The sequence below is a fragment of the Mustela putorius genome, unplaced genomic scaffold, assembly GCF_011764305.1.
Source record: "Mustela putorius furo isolate JIRA1106 unplaced genomic scaffold, ASM1176430v1.1 tig00000487_pilon_pilon_pilon, whole genome shotgun sequence".
Classification (NCBI taxonomy): domain Eukaryota; kingdom Metazoa; phylum Chordata; class Mammalia; order Carnivora; family Mustelidae; genus Mustela; species Mustela putorius.
In genome coordinates this window covers 9711559-9739236 of record NW_025421399.1, presented here as the reverse complement: position 1 = coordinate 9739236, position 27678 = coordinate 9711559, and the positions used below count along the sequence as shown (strand labels likewise).

Below are 27678 nucleotides of genomic sequence, written 5' to 3'. Positions count from 1 at the left end.
TCAGAAGTAAGACTTCATGAATGTAAAATATACGTAAAAAATACCCAAAGGCATGTATTAAATTTAAACCACAAAGTATGCTGATCCAGAAATGACTGCTCCCACGAAGTCTGGCAAAGTTCTGAGACCAGAGAACCAGTCCATCTGGAATAAAAAGGCACTCTTTTGGCTTCTGATTTAATCTTTTCCTTCCATTACTAGTAAAGAGATCTGCTTCAACTCAATCACACTTCAGGTAAGGATCTGAGATTCATTCTTTGGAATGGATTGAAAACAAACATTCTTTCAAAACACTAACCCCATAATTCACTCTTGATTTTCATTCTTGCCCACCAGATTCAAAGTTTCTGGGGGTGAAGGGGCAGAAGACAAGAAAGAAAGGAAGAGGGGAAGAAAAACTGATTCATTTAAGGATTTAAATTATTTAATCTTTTTTTATTACTTCACCTATCGTTAAGACAATCTATAACAAAAAGAATAGAGTATATTAGCACACACAGTATAATCAGACTAGTAACCAGGAAACGATACAAAATGGTCCTTTGGCCATCTATACTTTCTAGAGCAGTAGGTCTCTTAAATTCACTCACCACGCCCAGAAATAATGACTTCTAAAGCCCTGAATATCAACTAAGACAAACTACACCAATTGTGATTTCTCACATTTTCTTAGATTGCACAAAGAGAAAGCTTTAAATGTGATTAATTATTAAATTTAGACTTAAAATTCCTTCGATTAAAAACTACAAAAGGGAGTAAACAGCAAGCCAAATGATTTAAGAGCAAAACTCATTTAGAAAGCATTAAATGTATCTAAATATACATGAACATGATTATATACACATATGAGAACTGTGCAAATTTATGGCATTCTAAATAATTCATTTAAGTACAGTTTTGGCATTTAAACAAAGATCAAATCAAGCTTTAAGCTAATAAGAACATAACTTTTATTCTTAATTTTTTTAAATAGAAAAAGGTAGCTAAACACAAAGTACAGGTCAGAAAACCCTCATTTAATATAGATTATTTTGAAACATAAAAGAATTTGTAATAAGGCGGCTTTCTATCTCACACTAAAATGTAAATAAAACCTCTTTCCCAGATCTATCCTCCAAACTTATTAACAACCTAAAACTGTTCAAATCTATGAAACTAAATCACGACCAATTTAAATGACCCAGGACAGGGTAGGAGAGAGGATTAATAATCAGAGCCAGTTGCACACAAATGGAAAAAAATGCTTGCAGTCACTCCCAAATATAACCCCTACATTATATATAAATCATAATGAAAATAAAAGTGCCTAACGTTACAGAACAGTGAAATTTTGAAATTAAAAAAAAAAAATCAACAATAATAAAAATAAACTGCTGGGTATCATTGGTGCACATGGAATAATGTAACATATAAGGATGATAAGGCTGGAAAATACTGGAAAACAATTAAGACTCAAAACAAGTTTTTTACAAAAGAAGTTTGCCACAGAAAATAAACGCTAAATAGAAAAGCAGACCTTTTCAGCAGGATGGCCTTGTAGACCACTCTGAAACAACACAGACACACCCACCCCCACCCCCCAACCACCACAAATCCTAGCTGACATAAAAAGGGAAAAAGGGAAAACCAAAAAAAAACACTTCTTCCCAAATCTCGTGTCCCAATGAAGTTAGTGGGACAGAGTCCCCAACACTGAACTTTGTCCCCCCGGCATTTCTCCTTCACCAACATCACCTCCATTCTTCTGTTGGGACGTCTGTTTCATCTGTCCTGCCCTCTCCCAGCCAACTCCGTCTCCGGCAGCCAGCGTCCAGGGAGCACAGGAGAGAATCCTGGAGCCAACTGAAGGACGTCATACACTCAGCCAAAGCTCTAAGTTCACCTAGACTGTAGACCTCAAATTCTCACTCCTGATTCAGCATCTGGTGATCAATATTTGGCACTAGCTGGATAAAGAAAGGTCTAATCACAATATTTGAGCTGAGGCAGAACACAGTTAAATCACAACTCAGTATTTGCAGTCTACGATTTGGTTTCAAACTCCAAAGGCAGGCACAGATAGCCACACCCACACGTTTCAGAATTGGAGGAAACACGAACAGGAGACAGACAAAACCAGGCGGATGAGCTTGACAAAAATTCTGCTTAAGAGGAGAAAAAAAAAAAAAAACAAAAAACAAAACTCAATAGACCATTATCCATCCAATAACTAGCAAAAATGGGCACTTTTCCACCCTTAAACTAGTTTAAACACAGGCAGATGTCTTTCTACTATACTAAGATTTTTCCAGATCTGTTTTTCCTAATCCTCAGAGCTTAATGAGAAATCATTTATTCTATAAAGAAACACAGCATATATGGCCACAGTCTAAAATATGCTTATGATAACTGGAAAATCATGTCACTTAAAAAAACAAATCTTGCACTGGGACACCGTTACTCTACGGTACTCCGCGCAGCGCAGGGCTGCGCCCTCACCGGAAAGCAGGGCACGCGCTGCCTAGGTCGAACACTAACACTGCACACAGAGAAGCAGTAACAGCGAGGTCTCCACAGAACTCTTTCTATTTATTTAACTGTGCCTGAGCATTCAATCAATGCTCCAAATTAAAAACGGTGCAATAAAAGCAACTTTGAATAGAAACAGACGAGAAGCTGCGGTACCAGCGGCCACGTGGCGCTGCGAAGAAGAGAAAGCAGTCTGCAGGGGTGAAGCCCGGACCGGGGGTGGGGGAGGAGGAAAGGGAGGCACAGGAGGCCGATCTCAGACAGACAGAGACACGAAACTGTTGTACTGCTGGATGTTTCGTTTGAGGATATCTGAGCACGGGCCGAGAACACGTTCGAATCTGGGTCGGTCCAGCTTCACGCACTTCAGAGGGCCACGAGCCACCACCGTGGCGGCGCGAGGGCGGTTCATCAGGAGCGCGATCTCACCTGGCGAGGGGAGAAGACACGGGGCCCGTGAGCACCGACACGGACCGCCGGCAGTGAGAAAGCCAGGCTTCTCTGTCTTAATGACTCAGTAAACTAGGACAAACCACACATCTGCACTTAAAAAAAAAAAAAAACAACCTGGTAGACAGGAGACAATCAGTAACTTGAGTATTAACAGGTTAAAGGCAGGCACTCCAAAACCTCTCTCTGAGAGACTGCGATTAAAAAATAAACTTCAACAAAACTAAGAAAGACTATGGAGACTGCTATCTCACTGAAAGGTGACTTAACTATGTATTTAGTTCAAGGAAATCCACATACCGAAATAATCAGAAGGCCCGAGTCTTCCCACTTCAACAAACTCTTCGTTTTCTGACCGACGCTGCAGCACAGCAGCTGAACCCTACAATACAATCACCAAACAGCAAAACAAATACTGTAAAACCAGGGTGACAATGTCCAATGCAATTCTGGCTACTTTGTTAAAAAAAACTTAAAAATCCAAAAAAATGATTCAGCAGCGATTTCCATCTTCCCACCCATATAAAAGACGACTGCGAAGCGTCACACCAGGAGCCCCCACTGGGAGGGTCTCCTCATCACACGGAGGAACCCCGGGGGCTCAGACTCAGGTTAGCAAACTGCGGCCAGAGGGCCAGAACCAAGGTCAGTTTTTATAAATAAAATGTTACAAGGAACAGCATACCCATTCATTTACACACTGTCTGTCACTTTGGCACTCTAACAAGAGCGGAGTCTTTGCAATACAAACCCGAAGGTTCACAAAAGCGTCGATGACTTCCCAACTGGCCCTCCAGAGAAAGAGTGCAACTCCTGAATTATCCGTCAGCACCTACTGCGCCACTGTCACAGAAAATCTGCTCTTTGGCTCTGCTTGGCAGGCGAGAGCAACTGTTACACACTTCCATGAATTGTGAAGATATAAAACACAGTAACTATTACAACTGAAATACCTGCCTTTAATCCTTGTTTGCCAAACAGTCCAAACATAGGATTTTAACAAGGATGGTACAGATCCGTAAGAGTTAAGCTACATGGCTGAGTTTCATTTGGCTTGCATAAGGACTGAGTAGGTCAGAATTTGGCTATTACTTCATGAATATCCCTTCCAGAATTCTGACTCAAACTCATTTAAAACGTGGTAACTTGGGCACCTAGGTGGCTCAGTCCATCAGGTGTCTGCCTTTAGCTCAGGTCATGGTCCCAGGGTCCTGGGATGGAGCCCCACATCAGGCTCCCTGCTCAGCAGGGAGTCAGCTTCTGCCTACCCCACTCCCCTCTCTCTCCCTCTCAAAAAAATTTTTAAAAATCTTTTTAAAAATTAATAAATGAAATAAAATGTCGTGACCTGGGAGAAAACCAAACAGCACCACTTCAAAGTGAAAGATAATTTTTAAATAAAACTGTCAGGTATTCTTTTAAAAAAATCAAACTATAAATCAGAATTGGGCCCTTTTTTTCTCTTATAATTTTATAATTTTACAAAATCTCTTACAATTTTTCTTTTCTTTTTTTTTAAGCATCAAACACAGATCCCTTTACCTCTAAAATAATGAAGAACTCATCCCCTGGCTCTCCCTGCACCACAATCTTCTGCCCATCTTCAAACTGAACCGGTTCCAGTGCGTCGGCTACCGTGAGACGTTCCCACTTGTCCAGAGATTCTGAAAGGCAAGAATCAAAAGAATTTCTCCACACTGTCACTGCTAGAAATGTCAAAAAATAAACTACAAGGAGAATCAATCAAACAGCCATGCCCATTCGATATCCAGTGTTACAGATTAAACACAGGACCTCTCTTCAATTACCTCAAATCTCAGCCAGATCTTCCTCTTACTTACAGACGACCCTCAGACCCTTACTTCAGTAGTCCAGTGGCCATTTTAATTTGTACCAACTGCACTCAATGGTAAAGGAGTTTAAAAAATGTAATCAGTAAGTCTTCCTAATGAATACCATCAATGCGAATCTAACCTACAAGACCCAGAAGTGAAAGTATCAACTGTACTATTCCAAAGGTTCACGGAAATAACTTATCTATTTAAATCCCAAGTTGAATTTACTTATGAAGCCAACAAGGAGAACTGACAGTGATATCAGCTCTCAAAGGCCAAACTGAAACTCAAGTCACGAACGAAATGTAATCCTTTTGGAGAAAGGAAAAATAAGGGGAAAAGTCCATTTGCTCTAACAAAACAATGGCAGAAGGCTATTACCTAAGAATCAGCACACAACCCCTCCCAGGGAAGAACAAGTTGTAACCACACCCTAAGGCCACAAAAGAAAATACATACAATTATCTCAAGTTAACCTGCTTTACTCTAAACTTCACAATTCTAGCACTTTTTCAGAGAAAAGTCAAAAAATGGCACCTAATCTTTCTACAGGGAAAAGGCATTCTTAGCAATACTCACTGTCCTGAACCTATCAATAAACTCACCAATGGAGCGAAAGAGACAGACACCGCAGGGGGAACGATTACTAGTGTCCACTGTCAAAGGAGGACACTTTCAGCCTCTCTGCCTCTCCTAGAGGAATGCAGAGCACACAAATCCAAGAAGCTTTTCTCAGGCCCACCATTTCTAATTAAGAGGTCTGTCATATACTATCAAATTAAAAACGCTGTAAAATTACTTCTAACTTAGTCAAACTTCAACTTTGTATCCCATGTGTTTTTCATTACTATTAGCAAAAAAAAAGAAAGAAAGAAAGAAAAAAAAGGGGGGGGGGGTGACTTGATAACCAGAGCAGTTTTTATGAAATGCAATAGGTTCTTCTTAACTATCACCAACACTTCAATTTACTGATTGTCTGTGCAATCTTCCAAAACTCACCTAAAATAGATACTTTACTAAGAAACTCCTCATACATCTTCCGCTTTCTCAGAGTGCTTCCCTATAAACGAAAAAAACAGTCATCTCAAAAATGTGTTAATTATCACATAATGCTGTGAGCTAATAAATACTGAGTATTAAGTAAACTTAAAAAAAAAGTTAACGCTTGCTGTTGCTTCTTGATACATGATTATTTTTCTTCTGGTTGCTGATGGTAAATCCTCTGTTCAGCTCAATAAAAAGCTTAGTATCTCATTCTTCAAAGTAACACCAAGCTGGGGGACCTGGATGGCTCAGTTGAGTCCGACTCCTGATTTTGGTTCAGGCCGTAATGTTGGGGTTGTGAGATCGAGCCCCAGGTCAGGCTCTGTGTGCTGGGCAGGGAGCCTGCTTGGGATTCTCTCTCTACCTGTTCCTTCCCCCTCATCACTCCCCTCCTCAAAAAAAAGTATAACATCAGGCACATGGCCAAAGAAGGTGCCTAAAATCACCAATTAGTGAAATGCCAAATAAATAATCAGTTTAAAAAAAAAAAAAGTTATATGTGTGACTATAGCTGAACATATTTCTAGCCCAGGGTTCTTCCCCACAACCCCAACCCTCCACAGAAGTGAGGAAATAAAACTGCTACCACTTCTAGACCTCCCACCAAAAACAGTGCCATCACCCAAACCTAACCCTAGGTGTCTTATCTGTGAGGTTAAATACACCTGGGGGAAGGTGAGAGGGAAACACCGTCCTCTGCAACGTCGTCACACGCACGTATACATTTAACTGTCCACACATATTCCCCAAAAACACAAATATTCAGAATACACTCAAGTGCATATTGTCAAACAGCCAGACAGGCACTGCGCAAATTTACAGAAATCACTCAAGAGGACTCATGCCATTAGCTGGCACTTAAATCTACAGCTACTCTATAAATCCACGGAGAAGTTCTCAAAAAGTCTGCCTACATCAGCAGAATATTCCAGTGGTTTTATTATTTGTTTACTCCTTCAGTGAAAGGGGACATCTGCACTACAGATAACTCACCGGCAGTTTAGGGAAGCGGATTACTTCTGACTAGCTTTAAGTCACTTAATGCACTTAGAAGTAACACCTATCAAGCTATCTCTGCGCAAAGATCAAATAAGTAAAGATCGGCAACTGGACAGACCTCCAAGTGGGACCTGGCCATTACACAATTGTTTCCTATGCTTTTTCTGGCCAGACATTCGTTCTACAAGATCTGGTGATATTACTCAAACATCAGTTACACAGACTGAAATCCTAAATTGCACGCGAAAATCCACGCTGTCTCACCATGAGGATTCTTCTGTAGCTGTCTCGGTCAATTCCCCACAATTTCACATTCGTCTTTGCTTTGACAGTGGCGGCTCTAGGTGTTCCATAGATCAAAGCAAGTTCCCCAAAGCTCCCTCCCTCCCCAACACTGGTTGCCCATTCATTGTTGACATAGACCTAAAACACAAATGACAAAGAATGAGTTTTTTCCACATACACAGCAAACAAAGGACTATTAAAAATCCACAAAACTTTCTAAGGGCGCAGAATCTTGAATTTTGTTTCAAAGAATAGAATATATGGTTTTGAGAAAGCATAGCAAAGCAGTTGCTGTTTGAGGGTGAATTAAATAAACCCAGAGTGTCTGTGAATTACCTGGTTTAATTACCAGATAAGAAAAAGGTTCCCATAGGGATGACCAGGACAAAAAGGTAAACAGCATTAACCATCACGTACACTCAGAGTGCTGCGTCACGGAACTGTGCTAAGCATCTCACCTGCAGGAGGCACTGAACTGTCTAATAATCCTTGACAGCAATGCTGTTATTATCCGCATTTCACTTGTAAACAAGACTCACAGAATCGAGAAAGCTATACCAAGTCTCAGAGCTAATGACCACGTAGGACTGAGACTCTCTCATCTGTCTTACCACAGAGCACACACAAACACCTCAACCGTGACTCCAGCAAGATTTAAACCAAGAGGCACCTGGGTGGCTGCTGGTTCAATGTCTGACTCTTGAGTTCTGGTCGGGTCATGATCTCAGGGTTGTGAGACAGAGCTCCACATAGGTGCTGGGCACATAATCTGCCTCTCTCTCCCTCTGCCCCTCCTCCTCCCCCGACTCTCAAGCATGCATGCATGCTTTCTCTCTCCAAAAAAAAAAAAAAAAACTAATGTCTAGCTAAAGAAATTATCTTCAGTAGTTTAAAGTTTCTCTGTATCATTAAAATATTTAGCAAAAATGTTGATGGAATTTGACATGTAAGAGTTATACAAGCCCTTCAGAAACTCTTAATAGTAATAAATATCAGCACATTAACTTCTACAATCATCAATATATTTTTGCTATTATTAAATCTTACATCCATCTCTCCTTGATCAATCACATAGAAGTTATCACCTTCGTCACCTAAAAGAGAGTAAAAATGTCAGATGTGCAATATAAATTAAAGAAACATATATTAGAACTACCAAGTTAATATAAAATAATAAATAAACTTATTTTATACAGGTGATGAGAGAAACTGTGTTATAAACTAACATAACCTTTCAGGGGAAAAAAAGTCCAGCAATATGTTTTTAAAGCCATAAAACTGATCAATGTTTTTAGTCATCTCCTATTGAAGAAAAAAAAAAGCCACATGTGTACAAATATTTTAATTGCTACGTCATTTGTAACCACAAAACAAGAAACAACTCAGAAAGTAACAAAACATCAGACTGTCACCAACCTGGAGAAGACATGGATTACGGAGACCCGTGATGAAAGTATTCGAGAATAAATTTTAAAAGGCATTTTAAAAGGCTGGGGCGGGGAGGGGGAGAGGCAGATACCCATAAAGTTAGATCCATGTCCATATACCGGGCAAAAAGGTTAAGAATCAGTAGAAGGCCCAGAACCTTATAAATAGATGGGCTGTATGATTAAGAATGCAAATGCTTTGCTACTTCCTACTTTATTTTACTCTGTACGTGCTTAATAACGAATATAAAGGATATATGGAAGACATATGGTTCTGAAATCCCACACGACATTCAAAATTAAAACATAAGAATATTTTTTAAGCGTTAGTATAAACAAAACTGTATCAGATATTAGAAAAATAGTAGTCCTTAAGGGAAATTGTACCTTTTATTTCAAAGGATTTTAACTTTAAAAAAAATAGGATCACTTAGTTTGATGATATGACTTTCGTCATTTTGCTGATGTGGTGTATGATATTGATTGATTTGTGAATCCTGACCCATCCTCACATCCACAGAATAAATCCACCTGATTGTGGTGAACAGTCTTTTTAATGCATTGCTTCATGCTATTACTTTGTTTAGGATTGCTGCAACTACATTCTCAGTGAGATTGGACTATAGTTCTCTTTTTTGGTGGTGTCTTTGTCTGGTTCTGGTATCAGGGTAATGCTGGCCTTATAGCATGTATCTGGAAGCTTTTCTTCCTCTTCTACTTTTTGGAATAGTTTGAGGAGGTATGAACTCTACAGGGAACATACCTCAATATATTCAAGGCCATATATGAAAACCCACAGCTAAGCTAACATCATACTCAATGGTGAAAAACTGACAGCTTCCCTCTAAGGTCAGGAACACGACAAGGATGTCCACTCTCACCACTTTTTCTAACACAGTACTGGAAGTCCTAGCCATAGCAATCAGACAAGAAAAACAAATGAGGCATCTATATGGGTAAAGAAATTTAAACTGTCACTATTTGCAGATGACACAATATTATATACAGAAAATCCTAAAGACGCCAACAAAAAACTATCAGAAGTAATAAATGAATTCAGTAAAGTGGCAGGATACAAAATTAAAAGCCAGAAATAAATAGCCTTTCCATACAGTAACAACAAAGCCGGAAGAGAAATTTTAAAAACACCATTTACAATTGCACCAAAAAAGAACAAAACACCAAGGAATAAACCAAAGAGGTGAAAGAGCTATACTCCAAAAACTATAAAACACTAATGAATGAAATTGAAGATGACAAAAACAAAGATATTTCATCATAGACTGGAAGAGTTACACTGCTAAACTGCCCCTACCACCCAAAGCAATCTACAGACTCAATATAATGCCTATCAAAATACCAACACAGCATTCTTCACAAAACTAGAACAAGTAATACTAAAATCTGTATGGAACCACAGAAAATCCCAAATAACCAAAGCAATCCTGAAGAAAAAAACAACAAAGCTGGAGGTATCACAATACCAGATAGATTCCAAGATACACTACAAAGCTGTAGTGATCCAAATAGTGTAGTACAGCAAAAAAAGGGACACACCCATCAATAGAACAGAAGTGAGAGCCCAGAAATAAACCCACAAGTATATGACCAACTGATCTATGACAAAAGAAGTGAGAATGTATACTGGGGGAAGGACAGGTTCTTCAAAAAATTACGCTGGGAAAACTGGACAGCTCCATGGAAAAGAACGAAAGTGGACCATTTTCTTACACCATACACAAAAATAAACACGAAATGGATTAAAGACCTACATGTGAGATCTGAAACCATAAAAATCCTGTAAGAGAGTGTAATACAGGTAATAATTTCTCTACCATTGGCTGTAACAACATTTTTCTAGATATGTCTCCTAAAGCAAGGGACTACATCGAAATAAAAAGCTTTTGCACAGCAAAGGAAACCACTAACAAAAAAACAATCTACCGAACAAGAGAAGATATGTGCAAATCATATATCCAATAAAGGGTTAATATCTGAAATACATTAAGAACTTATAAACTCTACACCAAAAAAGATACAATCTGATTAAAAAATGGGGTAGGGGATCTGAACAGACATTCTCCCAAAGACACATACATGAACAATAGGCTCATGAAAAGATGTTCAACATCACTAATCATCAGGGAAATACAAATCAAAACCACAAGGAAGTTTCACCTAATACCAGTTATAACAGCTAAAATCAAAATGACAAGAAATAAGAAGTGCTGGGGAGGATGCAGAGAAAAAGGACCCCTCGTTGCAGATGACACAATATCATTGCACTGTTGGGGGAAATATAAATTGGTACAGCCACTATTTTAAAAGGTATGGACGTTTCTCAAAAAATTAGGGATGCCTGGGTGGCTCAGTCGGTTAAGCTGCTGCCTTTGGCTCAGGTCATGATCCCAGGGTCCTGGGATCGAGTCCCGCATTGGGCTCCTTGCTCAGCAGGGAGTCTGCTTCTCTGCTCTGCCTGCCTGTGTACTCGCTCGCGCAGCGTGCGAGCACGCGCGCTCTGACAAATAAATAAATAAATAAATAAAATCTTAAAAAAAAAAACTATAAATAGAAATACCATATAATCCAATAATCCCACTATTGGGTATTAACCAGAAAAAAATGAAAACACTAATTTGAAAAGATATACGGACCCCTATTATTTACTGTAGCACTGTTTACAATAACCAAGATACGGAAGTAACCGAAGCGGCCATCAATAGATGAATGGACTAGGAAAACTTGGCGTATATACACAATGAAATATTATACAACCATAAAAATGGATGAGATGGTGCCATATTAAACAGCATGGATGGACCCAAAGGGTACTATGCTAAGCAAAATAAGTCAGACTGAGAAAGATAAATACCGCATGATTCCACTCCTAAGCGGGATTTTTTTTTTTTTTTAAAGATTTTTATTTATTTATTTGACAGAGAGAGATCACAAATAGGCAGAGAGGCAGGCAGAGAGAGAGAGAGAGAGGAGGAAGCAGGCTCCCTGCTGAGCAGAGAGCCCGATGCGGGACTCAATCCCAGGACCCTGAGATCATGACCTGAGCCGAAGGCAGCGGATTAACCCACTGAGCCACCCAGGCGCCCCCTAAGCGGGATTTTAAAAAAAGAAAAAACCAAAAGCAAACACACACACCTACAAATGAATAAACAATCAAAAAGCAGAATCAGGCCCATAAATACAGAGAACAAACTGATGGTTGCCAGAAGAGAAAGGTAGTGGGGGGTTGGGCAAATGGGTGAAGGGGAGTGGGAGGTACAGGCTTCCAGTTAAGGAATGAATAAATCATACAAATAAAAGAGACAGCATAAGGAATACAATCAACAATACTATAATACTGATAAAGGAACAGATGATACTATAAATGCGGTGAACACAGCATCATGTATAAACTTGTCAAACCACTAAGTTGCACACCTGAAACTAAAATAACACTGTGTGTCAACTATACTCACAGAAAAAAAAAAAAGGAAAGAAATAAAAATAGGAAAACCCAGTAGTATTAAGACAGAAGAAAATGGTAGACTGAAGGAGGAATACCAACTTCCCACAGCACTACAGGACACAGGGGAGGCACTAAGCCCTTACCTTGCTGAATAACAGTCTCTCCAGCAATAAAGGAAACCGGAAACATGGCATCAAAAATATCACTGCAAGAGAGAGAAGGCCTCAAGTTAGACCCCATCTGCGTCTTCTACAGATTGCAAATATTAACTTTAGACTTAAAGCGCCCAGATTTTCAGCCTGGACTGTCCTCAGGAAAGCAATTATTAAGAGTCTTAAAACTTGCAACAATGATGCGACTAGTGTGGGGCCACCACTGTACTGAAATAAAAAGAACCTGCACATACCTTCTCTCATTATCATCAAGATGAGAAAAGAGCACATTCTTCTCAATGGCTTTGGCCAAAGCAGCCATCGTCTTATAATCTTTTGGTATAACCTAGAAAAGAAGGTCCAGTAACAGTTCCATAAATCAAAAGCAGAGCATGTTTGAACATGCATTTCAACTGAATGTCAAGATACATTACGGTATTTAAACAACTCCACTTTGTGTTAAGTATTTAACACAACACACTTGTAATATCTTTGATCTATAAAGTACTCAATACTTTATTCAATATTAAAGTACTTTATTAAATATTAAAGTACTCAATAAATATTGACTAATTAATCCCCTTGCCTACAACCAAGCCTGTATTTAAAGGCTAATGTTTGGGTTCCAGTCAACAAATAAACAAACCATCGGCACCTTAACCAAGGTGACTATTCTGCGGCAGCACTAAGCATTTTATGACACTTAGCTATTTCTTAACCGTGATCACGTAATACTAGTTTCGTAAGCCTCTTGCCAGCACAATTCTCTTCCCCATTTGACTTAACACCGTAACTCGAAATGGATGGCTAACTCTAAAGCAGAGTCAAAAGAATGAAACTTAGATGATAAACGGTTAAAAAAAGTCACAACATGAATTATAGGATGTCAAAAAACCAACCAGGACTCAAGAGAAAAAAAGAGTACTGCCTGCTTCTTCTACTGCAACCTCACATGGAAAGGGAAACCCCCCAAACGCCATTACTCACTGTCTGACCATCACCGTTAGTCACTTGCTCGGACAGCACGTTATTACAGCAAGCCTGTTCGCCAGTACCCAAGAACTGTGAAGCGTGAAGCACAGCCCATCCTGTCCACGCTTTACTCTTCAAAACAGCACTTGCATTCACCCACGGAGGTCAGCTGAGACCACGGGGTCCTGGGCAAGCCTCCCCAGGGCGAGGGCGGCAAGCCTACCTTCCTAACGTAGGATGCGGCATCTTCCTCCGTGTACACTTCCGCGCTGATAGCACCGCGGCGCCTCCGGCCCTTAACCACGGGGTTGGGCGGAGGAGGAGAGATTTCATCCTCCCTCGAATCCGCACGGGAGCTTGCTTTCTGCAGATTCTGAATCTGTTTTGCCTCCTCCTGAAAAAAACAAAAAACAAAAAACAAAACAAAAACATTGCCAGCTTATAAAACGAGATCATTCAGGATGTAAACCTGGTATTCTCCTATCACAGTAAGAACCAATGTCCATCACTTCAAAGCTCTTCCTCTGTTACCGATGTGAAAGCGGGAAATACCAATTCCAAATGCAAAAACAGTGAGTCAAGTTTGAAAAGAGATACTCTGAAAGGACATACTGTTTCCTCAGACAGTAACAGATACTGTACTTTTTAATGAAAAGCCATTAATACAGACTCAACCCACAAATAAAAAATGGGACACTTGTTATGGTAACAGATTGACAACAAGGCTTTATAATGTACATAATAGTAACAAAACTGAAAACAAAATCTTGGGGGTTTTGTATGCTGCTACAGACAGCATGAAGCATGAACCACCCCCCCCCAAACATACACATACCACACACACACACACACACACACACACAAGAAGCATATTACCTAGAAATAACCACTAAGCTACAGCAAAGTGATAGAAGAATGTTGGGGTTACTGGATTATTTCATTAACTCAGGAAGAAGTCTCTAGATCTGCCATGTCAAGTATATGCTAGGAAAATATTGTCAAAACTAACAGGAAAGAGTCCTAAGCCTGTGGAATTTATATTCTTGCTGGAGTCTCAAAGAGAAACAAACAATGAAATGATGTGATGGTAACCAAGAATTTAAATAAGATTAGATCTACCAATACTTCTCCTAGAGAACTGGAAGCCTTCTTATTATCAGAGTTTATGACAAAATTAAAACCAAGAGAAGTTTAGTTGTCTTCGAACTCATTAAACCAATTCATATAAAAACTGAAATAAACTCTAACATTCTTCTTTTTCAGATCTAGGGCTTAGAAATCCCTCTTAACTCTGCAGTAAAGAACGGGTTATTGTGCCTCCTATAAATAAGATTATTCACTTAACTCATTCTCCAGAATTTCTAAACCATCTTTCAAATTCTAAATGAACTTACTAGCATTCACTGATAATTTCAGAAAACGTTTTGATAAAAAAAAATTTTTTTAATTTCTTTTAAATTAAAAGAAGGGTGCCTGGGTTCTCAGTTAAGCATCAGACTCTTGGTTTTGGTTCAGGTCATAATCTCCGGGTCGTGAGGCCGAGCCCCTCATGTGGGCTCCCTGCTCGGCCACAAATTCGGTTCCCCTTTCTCTCCGCCCCTCCGCTGGTTTGTGCACAAGCACTCTCTCTAATAGTCTTTTTAAAAAAAAACTTGTAATAATAATAAAAGAAATTAAGATGCTTACTTTTTCTCCTACATGGTATTTAGCCCTGCTTTAGGCATCAAGACAAAGAAAAGAACTTATACATGCAGGAACAAAGCCTAGGATGATAACCATTAAGGTATTAATGATGTTAGTTTCTATTAGTAAAATCATGCCTGATTTTTATTCTTTTCTGGAAGGAAGGTTTGGATTTATTTTTCTCTTTTCTCTGGATTTTCTAATTTTCAAATTAAGAAAAAGAAACCACCATAAGAAAAACATATAATGAAACAGTTAATACATTTGTCTACTTAATTACAAATGCATTGACTTCTTTTTTTAAAAGATATTTATTTTCATTTATAGAGAGTGAGCAGGTGCGTGGGCACACAAGCAGAGGGGAAAGGCTGAGGGACAGGGAGAGGGGGGCTCTCCACGGACCAGGAAGCTGGATGCAGGGCTCAATCCCAGGTTCCTGGAATCGTGACCTGAGCAGAAGGCACACACTTAACAAATTAAAGCCACCCAGGCATGCCTGAGTCTACTTTTTGACCAAATAATCCGTTAATTCTACTTCTGGAAATTTATTTCAAGATATGGAAAGATACGTACAAAGTTATTCATCATATCGTTGTTTATAATAGTAAAACAGTAGAAACAAAATGATCTTCAGGGGAGTGATTAAATAAACTATAGTCTACCCATACAATGGAATGCCATGCACCTGTTGGGAAAGTAAGCAGCTCTTTTATAACTGAATTTGTAGGTAAATACCTTTATATAATCTATGGAAAACTGGCTATATTCAAGGAAGACAATGGAGTGGGAAGGAGACTTTTTAAAATATTTTATATATTATTATATAATAATGTATAATTTGTATATATATAAAACATATCTTACATATTATATGCTATGTTAACACACAGTTAAGTAGAAAATGCAGTATATTGCATATATTCCATTCTATTTATTGTCATACCCTTTGTACCTGTAAAGTTCTGAGCCATGAGCAAATATGTAACCAATATTTTAAAATACATTTTTCAGAAAACTCACTTCATTTTCCAATGTTGGTGATGCCAACACCAGTAAGATTCTCCCATTTCATACTCTAAAACTGTAGCTATAGCTGTAAAAATCCAGTTTCCTCAAATTTAGTTTAAGACCATAAGTAAAACACACTCTATCCCTCAAAACCAGGCATTGGCATTTCATAAAAATTTCATGAAAAATTATACAAATAACATCTCATTTGGAACTACACCTAAGTGAATTTTTAAAATAATTTTCAAGTACTGAAAGCATGGTGATTTTTAACTGTTTCATGGATTATCTTTAAACGGCAATCAGATACAACCTCATCTTGACCACTCAGAGCCATTAACTGAGAGCATATTCTAGTACAGATTATGATACATTTTTATATCCTTCTTCTTGCTGTTGTCATTTGGCTGTCAGTCTCTTCCCTCTTTAGTTGTCCCACTTATTAAAACAAAAGCAATAAAAAAAACAAAAAACACTAGACACAAACAAACTAGACACCGGCACTTCTTGAAGTTCTCGAGTTCTAAGTTCACACTCCCCTCAACACTCACTTAACATGTTCTCAACAATTACTCGTTCCCTCTCTGCCACTGCCATTCCACTCTACCCTGCAGATGAAATAAACTTCCAAATGGACTTGGGGCTTGGCCATATGACTTGCCTTGGCCATGGAATATAAGCAGACTTGCCACACTGTCCCCTTCTACGGTCTGCCCCCTTGAGCTTCAGGTCCTTCCCTGCCTTGACAACAGCGTGCTCTATAGAGCGACTGCTCCTTCCACTCAGCCCCAGAACAAGACCTGTGGAGTCAAGAAGACAGGATGGGCTGAGCCCAGAAGGGCTACACGTGATACAGAAATAAGATCTTTTGTAGTGAGCCACTGGGGGGCGGGGGCTATGGGGTGCCTGTACGCTGCCACAAGGTCTAACTCTACACCGCAAGACCACAACCACATTACTTCATTTCTTAGTTTTAACTGCTACCTCTCAAAATGGTGGTGATCACCTACCTCACACATTTAAAATAATGAGTATGTGTGTATGCAAAGCACTTCAGACAGTACCTGGCCCATAGGAGCCACTCAGTGGACACAGCTATTAAAATTCCTCTGATCTATCAGACAGGCAAAGTGCCAATATATGAGGAAATGAGAATTTAAATTCCAGGAGAAAGCCTAAAGCAAAATGCAGACACTTCCAATGGACCAACTGTGACTCTTTTGGCACAGTTCTCTTTGAGTAGCTGAGGGTACATGACCCATGGCTAACACAGGAAAGGAGGGGACAAGAACGTGATTGTATATTTTCAGGCATATAAACCTAACACCTAATGTACAGAACAATGATCTGCTGAAAAGCTAAAAATCTGGTTGCTTGAAAGCCCAGATAGCAACATTCAAGCCCCGCTAAAGGAATGTGCGCGAGTGAATCAAGATCCTGGAGTTACAGGAAAGAGTATGTTCAGCTCTGACTTTTGTTAAAAAGATAGGGAAGCCAAATAAAATACGTTAAATGTAAAAATCCCATGCGCAAAAAAACTATTTAATAATGATTTCTTGCCTTCCCTGCTGGTTAGTGCTTAAACAGCATTACAGTTAAGCCCAGGCTTTGAAACTAGCACCACACATTCAACACTCCCTATAAAAAGACACACACTTAATGTCTCACCAACTTCATTCCCTCATTTAATGGTTTCTATTGATGTCCGAAAGGAAGAGGGATCACCTTACAGTGACCCATTTCAGGACCAGATCTCCAGGAACACACTTTATTTCAAAACAGGGAACGCCCACTGCAGCCTGGCTCTACAGTATTTCACTAACTATTTGGAAATTGCTTAAAAAGGAGAAAAACAGACTTTCTACCACAATTCTAAGACAACAAGGCTATATTTATGGGGGCTGAATAGTTGTTTTTTGTTGTTAATTATTTTAATCATTTACTAAACACCAATTTTAACAAACAGCTTTTCAAGAAAACAGTAGCAAATGTCTGATCAGGGAGCTATCAAACATTTTTTAAATCCCAGTATAAACAGATTCTTTCAGTAATAAAGTACGCTACTTAAAAGATTGTCCAAACAGAGCGGATGTATTACAAACATTTCTATTATACAATTAGATAATTAATGATCATATACCTAAGAAATGCATCCCTATTGGTTCACAATTATTATGAACCACATCAAAACTTCATCTTGTTGATTCACAAAAAAACAAATCAAACTACTCAAAACATTTAACATTCCAGACTTTCTCATTCATCATTTCTTAAGGGAAGTGAATTGAAGCATTGCTCTTGATTATCATTTTGCTTAGAAAAGCATAAGCTATATGCTTAGGTCATAGTGACATACACACAATGAGGATGAACAAAGAATAAAAACTGAATTAATTTTTTTTCAAGAGGAATCACGTCCTGACCCAAACTGTAAATAAAGTAAAATTCTGACAACCATCAATCTTAACGTCTCTGCCTTACAGTGGACTCATCTGAGATAAATTGGTATCTGTTAATATGGACATCTCTAATTCAGAATTTCTGATGTATCAGTCAGAAACTGGACTCAAATGCTTCATTACATTGGTTTTAAAAGGTGAGATAAGGTTTACCCAGTTTACTTGTTTTGCTGAAGCATACACTGCTTTCAAGTACTGTAGAATTTCTTGTCATACAACTGCTACTTCTGATCAATTGTATCTAATTAGTTATTTTAATCAATTTTATGGATTAAAATAGTTACAAGGAACTACATGCAGAAGCCCTCTGTTACCCAACTAAACTTAGCATATGGGTTTGTTTTCTGATAAATTCTATTGATCACAAAGTTAAAAGTCACTACAAATGCCTTAACTGCATTTCTTTTTGGAAATTCTGTTTCAGATTTCCTATTTGGTCAGAATTCTTTTCTGCCAAATGGTACAGATTAACAACATTCTACAGCATCACGTTTAACAATTGCCAGGGTCATCTTCTCCCAGCATTTATTTTTACCTTCTCCAGCCTCTCAAAGTATTCCCTGAGGAATGCCATGGGTCTCTCAGGTCGGGCAGTGCACAACTGCACAATAGAATCCTTGAGCAGCGCCTGAATGTTGTGCTTCTGGACATAGAGCTCACATTCCCGGAGGCTGCGCTCCTCCTCGCTGGCGGTGGTGCTGCCAGACGCCATGGTTCTCTACAAGGAAGAAACACACATATGCTTGTGTGAACTATTTATAAAGAGCAAATGCCAATTTGGCCTTTGGCTTAATAAATTCATCAGCCAACTGATTCACAAGGACTTTTTTTTTCCTAAGAAGATTTTTTTTTTCCTAACACAGGAAGTGGGGGCTCAGGAATAAAATACTTGGGAAAACAGCATTCTCCCAAAGAAGGGTTTCACTTGGGTTCTGCAGGAAGCAACAGTAAAAGGCAAGAACCTGAGCTCCTGGGAGGAAGTATGAGCCACTATCCCCTGCAGAGGTGAACTGCTGAGGAGTGAGGCCCTTAAGGGAATTTCATTCAGTTCTCCCCCTGCAAAAGAAATCATGATGACGTAGGAAGTGTGTAAATGGTAAACAGGACTGAGAATTACAAGGGCTCACAAGTTGGCTCTAAGTGAAAGCAAGTAAGCACAATGAAGAGCATCTGACATTCCCTGTATGTACCTCCTATCCTGGGGGAGTGTCCTACTGTCACCCAGCAAACCACTGGAGCAAAGGATCTGATTAGCCAACTACAAGCATAATCAAAAATTTTAAAAACAAAAAAGGAACCCCCCAATAAAAGCAGCCTTTTATTCCAGACACTGCTATAAAATTCCAGCCCTAAATAACATTGCACTAACACACTGGTAAGAGAAAAAAATCCTTAACGGGAAAAAAAAATAAATAAAACAAAGCAAACAAAAAAACCTTACCAAGTAAAAATCATAAAAGATTTGGAGAGGTAAATGTCAAAACATTTTCTTCAACTGGACAGAAAAATGCTAGAATAGGTTAAATTTTAAACTTACATGAAGAGTCAACAGATAAATTGCATTTAATGAATTTTAGAGGATTCAAACTACCTTGATGTAAAAATAGAAGAGTGAGCAGCAGACTTTACCCTGGAATTAAAAACATAATAATTTAACAGTCATAAATTATCTTCCTTGCAACTCCTAATTATTAAGCAACTGAGATTAGAAAATAAAAGTGAGGTCCTCTCCCCCTAACTGAATTCAATACGCATCAGTCTTTTCGAAATACAATGCACTCAAAATCAGAGATGAAATTGTAAATTTGAAAGAAAAAAGATATAAAATACCAGGGTCAAAAGCCAAAGTGCTACACTGTTACTCATTTTGTTTTGACAACTTTCATGATAAAGGTGATAACAGAGTAAATGACCATGAGAAAGTCTGTAGCTCCCTGACAAGCAACTAAACTAAAAGTCACAGAAAAAGAATCATGCTACTTCAAAAATATACAATCAAAAAAAAAAAAAAAAGCTTCATTTACTTTGGATTTATACCAGACACTTTTCCAGGTCAGACAATCCTATGAACTAATAATCCACTTCAGTAGAATTTTCTGCATTTCAAATACCAAAGCCCACCAACAATGATAAATCAGACCTTTTATGCTTCAAAATACTCAGACGTATTTCCGGAATACCAATACATTTATTCAACTGATCAGAGAAACCGTTCAAAGATCAGGTTTTGTGCTGGTAGAAATGAGAGAACCGTGTCTAAGAAGTGAAATTGGCTTTTTGTTTGAAACAAAATTATGTATTAAAAAAGAACACACTGGTTTCTTAAGGCAGCACCTTAACAAAAAAAATGCCCCAAGATTAACACAGTCATCATGTGAACCCCTTAATCCAAATTTAACAGACTGAATACTTTTAATCGAATACACCTAGATGAACTCCGTACTTGTTCATAAAACTAAAGAGCTCAACATTGTAGCTTCTCCCCAACCCCCCCAAAATTACGTAACTACTTTCAAACTTTCACTGCATTGTATCTACTCCCAGGAGGACAACTCCGATCTTTTCTTTCGTCAGTTCAACGGCGATCCGAATCAGCTGCAGAGGGATTTCACGCGAGGAAATACCTAGCACACTTTCGAGAAACGTGCTGATTCAGAGCGCAGCCCCTTCAGACCTGCCAGGACCACCTCCTCTGGGGTCCTCCCGAGGAACTGTTCTCTTTTCCTTCCTCCGGTCGGAAAGCCCAGGCTCCTGAGAACCTCTCAGAGTCGCGGTTTGGTATCTCACCTGCGCTGCGCTGCGCTGCAGGGGTTAAGAGGTACCACGTACTTCTTTTCGAGAGGAAGGACAGCAGAGTGCCCTTCGCTTCACTCCTGCCACAGTCGTGGCCACAGAGCGAAGAAGGGAGGCCTATCCTTCCTTCATCCTCCTCTAGTCGGACGGCCACAATGGTGGCGAAAAGACGGGGGGACGGAGAAGGGGGAGGGAGGGGCCGATCGGGAAAGGGGAGGCGAACAGGGACAAATTTAGGAGGCCGGCTGCAATCCGGGGGGTGGGGGTGGCGGGGGGGTGGGATGGGGGTGGAACCCCACGCAGGAGAGGCCAAGCCCCTGCTGGAGATGACAAGGAGACACTCTCTAGAAAGAAAAACGACAACAGCCGGGTCTCAAGACCAGCCAGCAGGGCTGGGGAACACGATGGCGGATTCCAGTAAAATCGAAGGGATGTCCTTCAGGAAATGGGGGAGGGCGAGCGCAGAGGCCGCTGCGCGCGGGGGCGGAGGCGGCCGGGGCGCGAGGGCCGCAGAGGGCCGGGGGCCCGAGCGCCGCGGAGCGCGGGGAGGGCGCACGGCCCGGGCGGCCGGTGAGCCCGGCACCCGAGCAGCAGCCCCGGCGGCCTGGGGCCCTCGGGGCCGCGGACTCGGGGTCGGGGGCGCGGCCCGGGGCGTGAGGCCCGCGGGGAGGCGCCCGCCGGGGCCGGGGAGGGGCAGGGGGGTGCGGCCGTCCCCCTGCAGGTCGCTCCCCGTGACGCCATCTTGGATCGGTCCAGCGCCCCCGAACGGGTGGCGGGGTGGCGAAGCGGGGCGCGTCGGGGCTCCCCACCGACCCCACTCACCTGGGGACGGGCTGCGGCGGACACGGGGCAGCGGGTGCGAGGCTACGGCTAGCTGAGCTGTCCCGGCGCTTCCCTCCCAGCCCAGCTCTACTCAGCGATAGCGGCTCGGCGGCGGCTCCACCGGAAACGACCCTGCCGCAGCCAATCAGCGCTCGGCTGCTGACGTCAATGCGCCTCGCTCTGGCCAGAGCCGTCGCCTTGGCAACCTTAAAGGCGCGGCGGCCCGAGCTCCCCTTCCGCCCCTCCACGCCCTGGAATCGTTCTTCTGCTCTTCTTTCCCTCTAACCCCGTCCCTGTTCTCAGCCCCTTGCTCTCGGCCGCCTGTCATCCATTCCGCTCTCTCCAGCCCGGCGCTGCCCCCTTACCAGTCCCGCCCTGGACGCCGCGGGTCCCCTTGATTCTCCCTCCGCTCTTCGCCCCTTCTCGGCGCGGCTGTGGGAGCCCCCGGCTCTCCCTCCCCGGCCCCGGGCCTCCACGCCTCGCTCCGCTCCGCCCCGCTCGCGCTCCGGCCTTCCCCCCACCCTCGCCGCCTCGGCCTCGGTCTCTCCCTCCCTTTTCAAGCCCCACCCCCTCCCTCCCCCCCAGCCGGGCCGCCCCACGTGGGGCGTCTCGGATGACAGGTGGGCGACTCCGCCCGGCGGCCCCCGCCGGGGGAGGACGCGGGGCCGGGGTGGGGAGATTCCTGCCGTTTCCAGGCCCCGGAGGAGGCGGCGGCCCCGGCGGATCTGCGGCAGCTGCGGCGCGGGCCGAGCGCGGGCGGGTGCGCAGGATGCGCACGCCCGGCCAGCGCATCCTGTGCCCGGCCTTCTCCTCGCCCGCCTCCGGGCTCGGGCCCGCCCGCCATCCGGTCCAGGAAATCCGAGCCGTGCCAAGTGTCTGCTTGGCCGATCGGGCCGCTCTCCCCTCCGGGGGTGCTGTGGCCAGTGGAGGTCTCAACGTCCCTGTGGGCCCGAGACACTGCAGAGGACTTGTCAGGGCACTTGTAGAACCCGCACTGCCCCCCTCCATCAGGACGCCTGAGCCGGCGTGGTGACCAGTACAAAGGGAGCAGATAGACGCAGCCCTCTCTGTGAACCCCCGAGAAATCCCAGCTGCCTGCAAAAACCACTCATCAAGGATGATTCGGATTCGAGGGGGCTGAAAAGGCGGCTCCTCTACCGCTTCAGCCATGTTTTCCTTCGGGGTATCTGCCCGGAGAGGAAGGAAGGGGCAGTGGGAGGCAGTTTTAGACATAAAATCCGTAAATGGATAAAGAAGGCCCTTGGGGAACACGTATCCTCCTGTCTGGTACCTGTTGTATTCACATGGTATATAGCTCTAGGGCTGTGTGTGTAAAATACAGTGGATTTAACTGTATTGACACAATATACACAGAGATCTCAATGATTTTTATATAGATTCAGGTTGAAATGGTAACTTTTGGATAGACTAAATAGTATGAAAATTAATTTCACCTTTGTTTGTTACTTTTTATTTAGTTTTGTGTTGTGTGTGTGTGTGTGTGTGTGTGTGTTCTGGTTTGGGCCATCCGCTCTCCTAAATCCACCAGGCTGATAAGGAAGGGTCCTGCTCATCAGAATATGTCTTTTATTCAGAAAATCGTAGCAGCATAGGCACCATGGGAAAGGGCTAATGAGGCCTGCAGGAGGGAAATGTAGAAGGTAAGTGTCTCCTCCCCCGCAGGGCCCCCACTGGGGGGCCACTGGCCTTTCACCAGGGATGGGTGGAATGGGAGATTAAAGACAGAGCTTCAGTCATATAGGATTTCACCCTTGTCGGTACAAAGAACGGCTTAATAAACTGAATGCTGAGCTGGCAGGCAGGAGAGGGAATTCGATAGCACCGAGCAGGCCCAGTCATGTTATGAGAAGAAAACACGGCAGGCAGATAAATCTAAGCTTGGTTGCAGGCTTTGCCACCTCCGGCAATTGACTTAATCTCCATGAGCCTCAGTTTCCCCAATCTTAAACAAATAAGCAGGGCTGTATTGAAATTAACCCAGAAAGCTCATAATGGCACACATGTTCCCAGCACTGCCCTGAGTGCTTCCCACATGATAGTTACCTTAGTCCTCATAATAACTCTGTGGTGTAGGTGCTGGTGCTTGTGCTGCAGAAGGAAAATGAGGCCCAGAGAAGTGCAGTGACATGCCCAAGACCACGCGGCTGTTGTGGCTCACACCCAGGCAAGGATCTCTGCCTTTGCAGAACATAGGGGATTAAGTGCCCAGCACAGTGTGGGATACAATGAATAAGTGCAAGTGTATCTCCCACGTTCTTCTCTCCTATCCAAAGAGCCACCCAAACTACAAGGCAAAGCCCAAGCTATCCTGCGTCCCGTTATTAGTGTTACCTTCCTAAGACAGTGAAGACACTTCCAACAGGGAGATGAGCAAGCTGGTGACATTGAGCCGCTGAGTGCTTTGAGTGACAGCTGCTTCCTTGCTAAGGCCTGTGTGTGTGTCCCCATTCAGCTGCATTCAGGCACCAGTCCAGCCATGGACCATTTCCTGTGTCAGTGGTGCTCAACCCTGTGCGGGCTGCCAAATCCTTAGATGCTGGGGCTTTAAAAGACAAAAAGGGAAACGGGCAATAGATAGTTGAGCCTGGGGAGAGGTCACGGAGACAGCTGTTCTGAAAAACTAAACAGCATCTGTGGTTTCCAAATCTTGCAAATGCTCTTTTGGTGACGCCACGAAGCTAGGAGAGGAACAACTTGTAAATTACACTTCGGAAGTGACACTTGTCCCACCATAGTTTCTGTGCCACTTTCTCTCCTCCAGAGGCCTTTTGCCCTTGATTCCAAGGTCTGTCAGCCTTTCCATTGGCCTATGTCCCTGAAAAATACAACAAAAGCGGGTTCTAGGGGCGCCTGGGTGGCTCAGTGGGTTAAGCCGCTGCCTTCGGCTCAGGTCATGGTCTCAGGGTCCTGGGATGGAGCCCCTCATCAGGCTCTCTGCTCGGCGGGGAGCCTGCTTCCCTCTCTGTCTCTCTGCCTGCCTCTCTGCCTGCCTCTCTGCCTACTTGTGATCTCTCTCTCTGTGTCAAATAAATAAATAAAAATCTTTTAAAAAATAAAAATAAATTTTAAAAAGCGGGTTCTAAGGCAGTTACAGTTAAATTTTTCTCTTTAAAAAAAGAAAAACCCATTAGTTGCCATTACAATGTTTGCAAAATGATTGCAAACAATTTTAAAAGCAAAATAAATATCAGTGGTACATTCAGGAAGCAGAAGTAGAACCAAGAAAGCCTATATGTAGAAGGAAGGAATATTTTGGCAGCCCATTTCTTCCTGTTTCTTATGCTTAGTTTCCAGTGGCTCAGGACAGATCCACATAGTTCAGATCTCCAAGGAGAACTTTTCAGACTAAAAAAATCCTATTTGTAGTACACGGGAGGGCTGAGTATTTGTGCTTCCGAAAGAACTCAAGGTTGTGATTTCAAACATAACCCAAATCCAGCAAGCATTCAAATGACAAAAGTTTTCCTACTTTTTCTCACTGGCAAATGCTTATGTAAACTCAGGAGGGGTGTTTACCTTGAGCACTAATTGAAAATAATGAAACACAAAACCAGAGGAGTGGCAATCCTGGGTCTAATAAAGAGTTTTCCAAGTGAAAACAGCTTCATCCAAAACATAGCTTTATCCAAAGTAGTGTATTTAAATCCATGAATTTCAATGAGAGAGAGAGAGAGAGTTGTATTAAGTAAGGTACAGAGATTTATTGTAAGGAATTGGCTTGGATAATAGTGGGGGGCTGGCAAATCCAATGTCTGCAGGGTACGCCAACAGGATAGAAACCCCCAGAGAAAGTTGATGTTTTAGCCTTGAGTGTCAAGGCAGCCTGGAGGCCAAACTCCTTTCTCAGTGAACCTCAATCTTTTCATTGAAGACCTTCAACTGATTGGGTGAGGCCCACCCATGGTACGGAAGGTAATCTGCTTTCCTTAAAGTCTATAATTTAAAGGTTAATCATATCTGGAAAATACCTTAAATACCCTCTCAACAACAAACAGACTTAACGTTTAGCCAAAAATTGGGCTTCAGGGACTAGCCAACTTGACATGTAAAATTAATCATCATAAACATGAATCAAGTTCAGCCCAGATATCTGTATATATCTCTTCTAAATATTCTTCCTCTGGACATCCATCTCCTATGCCTATGTTATTTTTAACTAATGCTAACTTTATATCAATAGGTCATGAATATGGGGCTTAACAAAAAACAGTGGTGGGTCCTTCATCCACAAAGACCTTTTGGCTATGTTGAGTTGGGTCAGGAACTTTCATTCTCTAAAATGAATGAAGTCAACAAATCTTGTTAATGTATCCCTATTGGCAATTTGCTAACCATGTATCCAGACCTCTTCCAGGAAATCTAATTGTTTTAATTTAAAATTTTTTGGTCTTGACCCCTTTGGAGGAGCTCATAAAACAACAGGCTTCCTGCCCAGAAAATATGCCTAAACAGACACACATATGACATTTACCACCTGATTTCACATACTCTGAAGCCCATCCATGCATGCATGCCAGGTTCAGAAGTCTTGAAAAATGTTCCCTTGGCATCCACACAGCAGGCACTCGGGCGCCAAGGATGCAGAGAAGAATGAGCCATGGCCCCACCCTCAAAAGCTCACAGTCTCATGGAATCAGCAAGAACATAACATTTTTCAAAGACAGGGTGAATTGTGAGAGAGGGTAAGGAGCACCAAAGGGGCACCTAACTCAAACTCAGGAGGTCAGAGAAGGCTGCCCCAAAGAGATGCTGCGACACATAAAATTCTGCTGGAGTCCTGCCTGGTCTTTCCAGTAGAGGAAACTGATGGACAAGAGAGTGTTTGGGTTCTTAGGGAAAATATTTTTCCGGATGACTGAAGGATGAGATGGGAGGCAGCAGGGTGCGGAGGGAGCTGGAAGAGTAAATGACAGCCTCACGCAGAAAGGCTTAGACCAAGGGTCAGCCCGTTCTTTCCCAAAAAGAGCAAGGAAGTAACTGATTTAGGCGTTTCTAGTTATCTGGTCACCATGGTAACTTCTCAAGGTGGACTTTGTAGCCCAAAGACAGCCATAGATAACATGTAAATGAATGACATGCACAGGTTCCAATAATACATTGGGAACACTGAAATTGATGTAATTTTTAAATCCATAATCTTTAGTTTTTGAGTTTTAGGTCTACAAAAAAAAATTGAGTGTGAAATCCAGAGAATTCCCAGATAGCATCTTACCCCCACCCACCATACATTTTCCCCTATCAACATTTTGCATTAGTGTGGGACATTTGTAGCAAATGATGAGCCAATATTGATACAATATTATCAGCTGGAATCCACTGTTTATATTAAGATTCACTTTTGGTGTTGCACATTCCATGGGTTTTAACGAATGTATAATGACAGGCGTCTGCTATTATAGTATCCTATAGAATGTTTTCATATAGAAAGTTTCACTGCCCTAAAGGTCCACCAGATTCGGTTTATCCCTCCTTGCCTTCCCTGAGCTGTTAGCAAACCCTGATCTTTTTACTGTCTCCAGAGCTTTGCCTTTTGCACGTCGTCATACAGGTGGAAACCTACAGCATGTAGCCTTTTCAGATGGGCTTCTTTCACATGATATTATGCATAAGGTTCTTTGATATCTTTTCATGACTTCATAGCTCATTTCTTTTTGGCACCGATCACTTCCCATTGTGTGGCCAGACCACAATTTATTTATGCATTCACCTGTTGAGGGACATCTTGCTGTCAAGTCTTGGCAATTATGACTTGGCAAT

At 41.9% G+C, this 27678-nt stretch overlaps 1 protein-coding gene across 5 annotated transcripts; it reads right to left on the bottom strand.

Moving 5' to 3' along the window:
- Positions 1–414: 414 nt before the first annotated feature.
- On the bottom strand, positions 415–22415 carry PRKAR1A (protein kinase cAMP-dependent type I regulatory subunit alpha). Of its 5 annotated transcripts, XM_045080947.1 has the most exons (12): positions 21901–22218; positions 19877–19915; positions 18821–19003; positions 13359–13529; positions 12418–12509; positions 12155–12216; positions 8169–8215; positions 7101–7259; positions 5793–5853; positions 4501–4622; positions 3259–3340; positions 415–2937 (listed from the first exon to the last, which is right to left on the bottom strand). In XM_045080947.1, the coding sequence occupies exons 3-12, from the start codon at positions 18995–18997 to the stop codon at positions 2765–2767; spliced, it is 1146 nt and encodes a 381-aa protein (XP_044936882.1). In that variant the 5' UTR covers positions 18998–19003; positions 19877–19915; positions 21901–22218; the 3' UTR covers positions 415–2764. The 5 variants fall into 5 exon arrangements, with proteins under 5 accessions (XP_044936882.1, XP_044936881.1, XP_044936880.1 ...); XM_045080946.1 differs by lacking the exons at positions 19877–19915; positions 21901–22218 and adding an exon at positions 22266–22415; XM_045080945.1 differs by lacking the exon at positions 19877–19915 and having other exon boundaries at positions 21901–22216.
- Between the last annotated feature and the right edge of the window lie 5263 nt (positions 22416–27678).

Bases quoted from the DNA above. Each gene is read 5' to 3' on its own strand.
- PRKAR1A (XM_045080946.1), bottom strand. From the start codon at position 18,997: ATGGCGTCTGGCAGCACCACCGCCAGCGAGGAGGAGCGCAGCCTCCGG. The intron at 12,510-13,358 runs GTAGGCTTGCCG...CTTCTTTTCTAG, and splicing joins CCGCATCCTACGTTAGGAAG to GTTATACCAAAAGATTATAA. The intron at 2,938-3,258 runs GTATGTGGATTT...TCCCCTCGCCAG, and splicing joins CGGGCCTTCTGATTATTTCG to GTGAGATCGCGCTCCTGATG.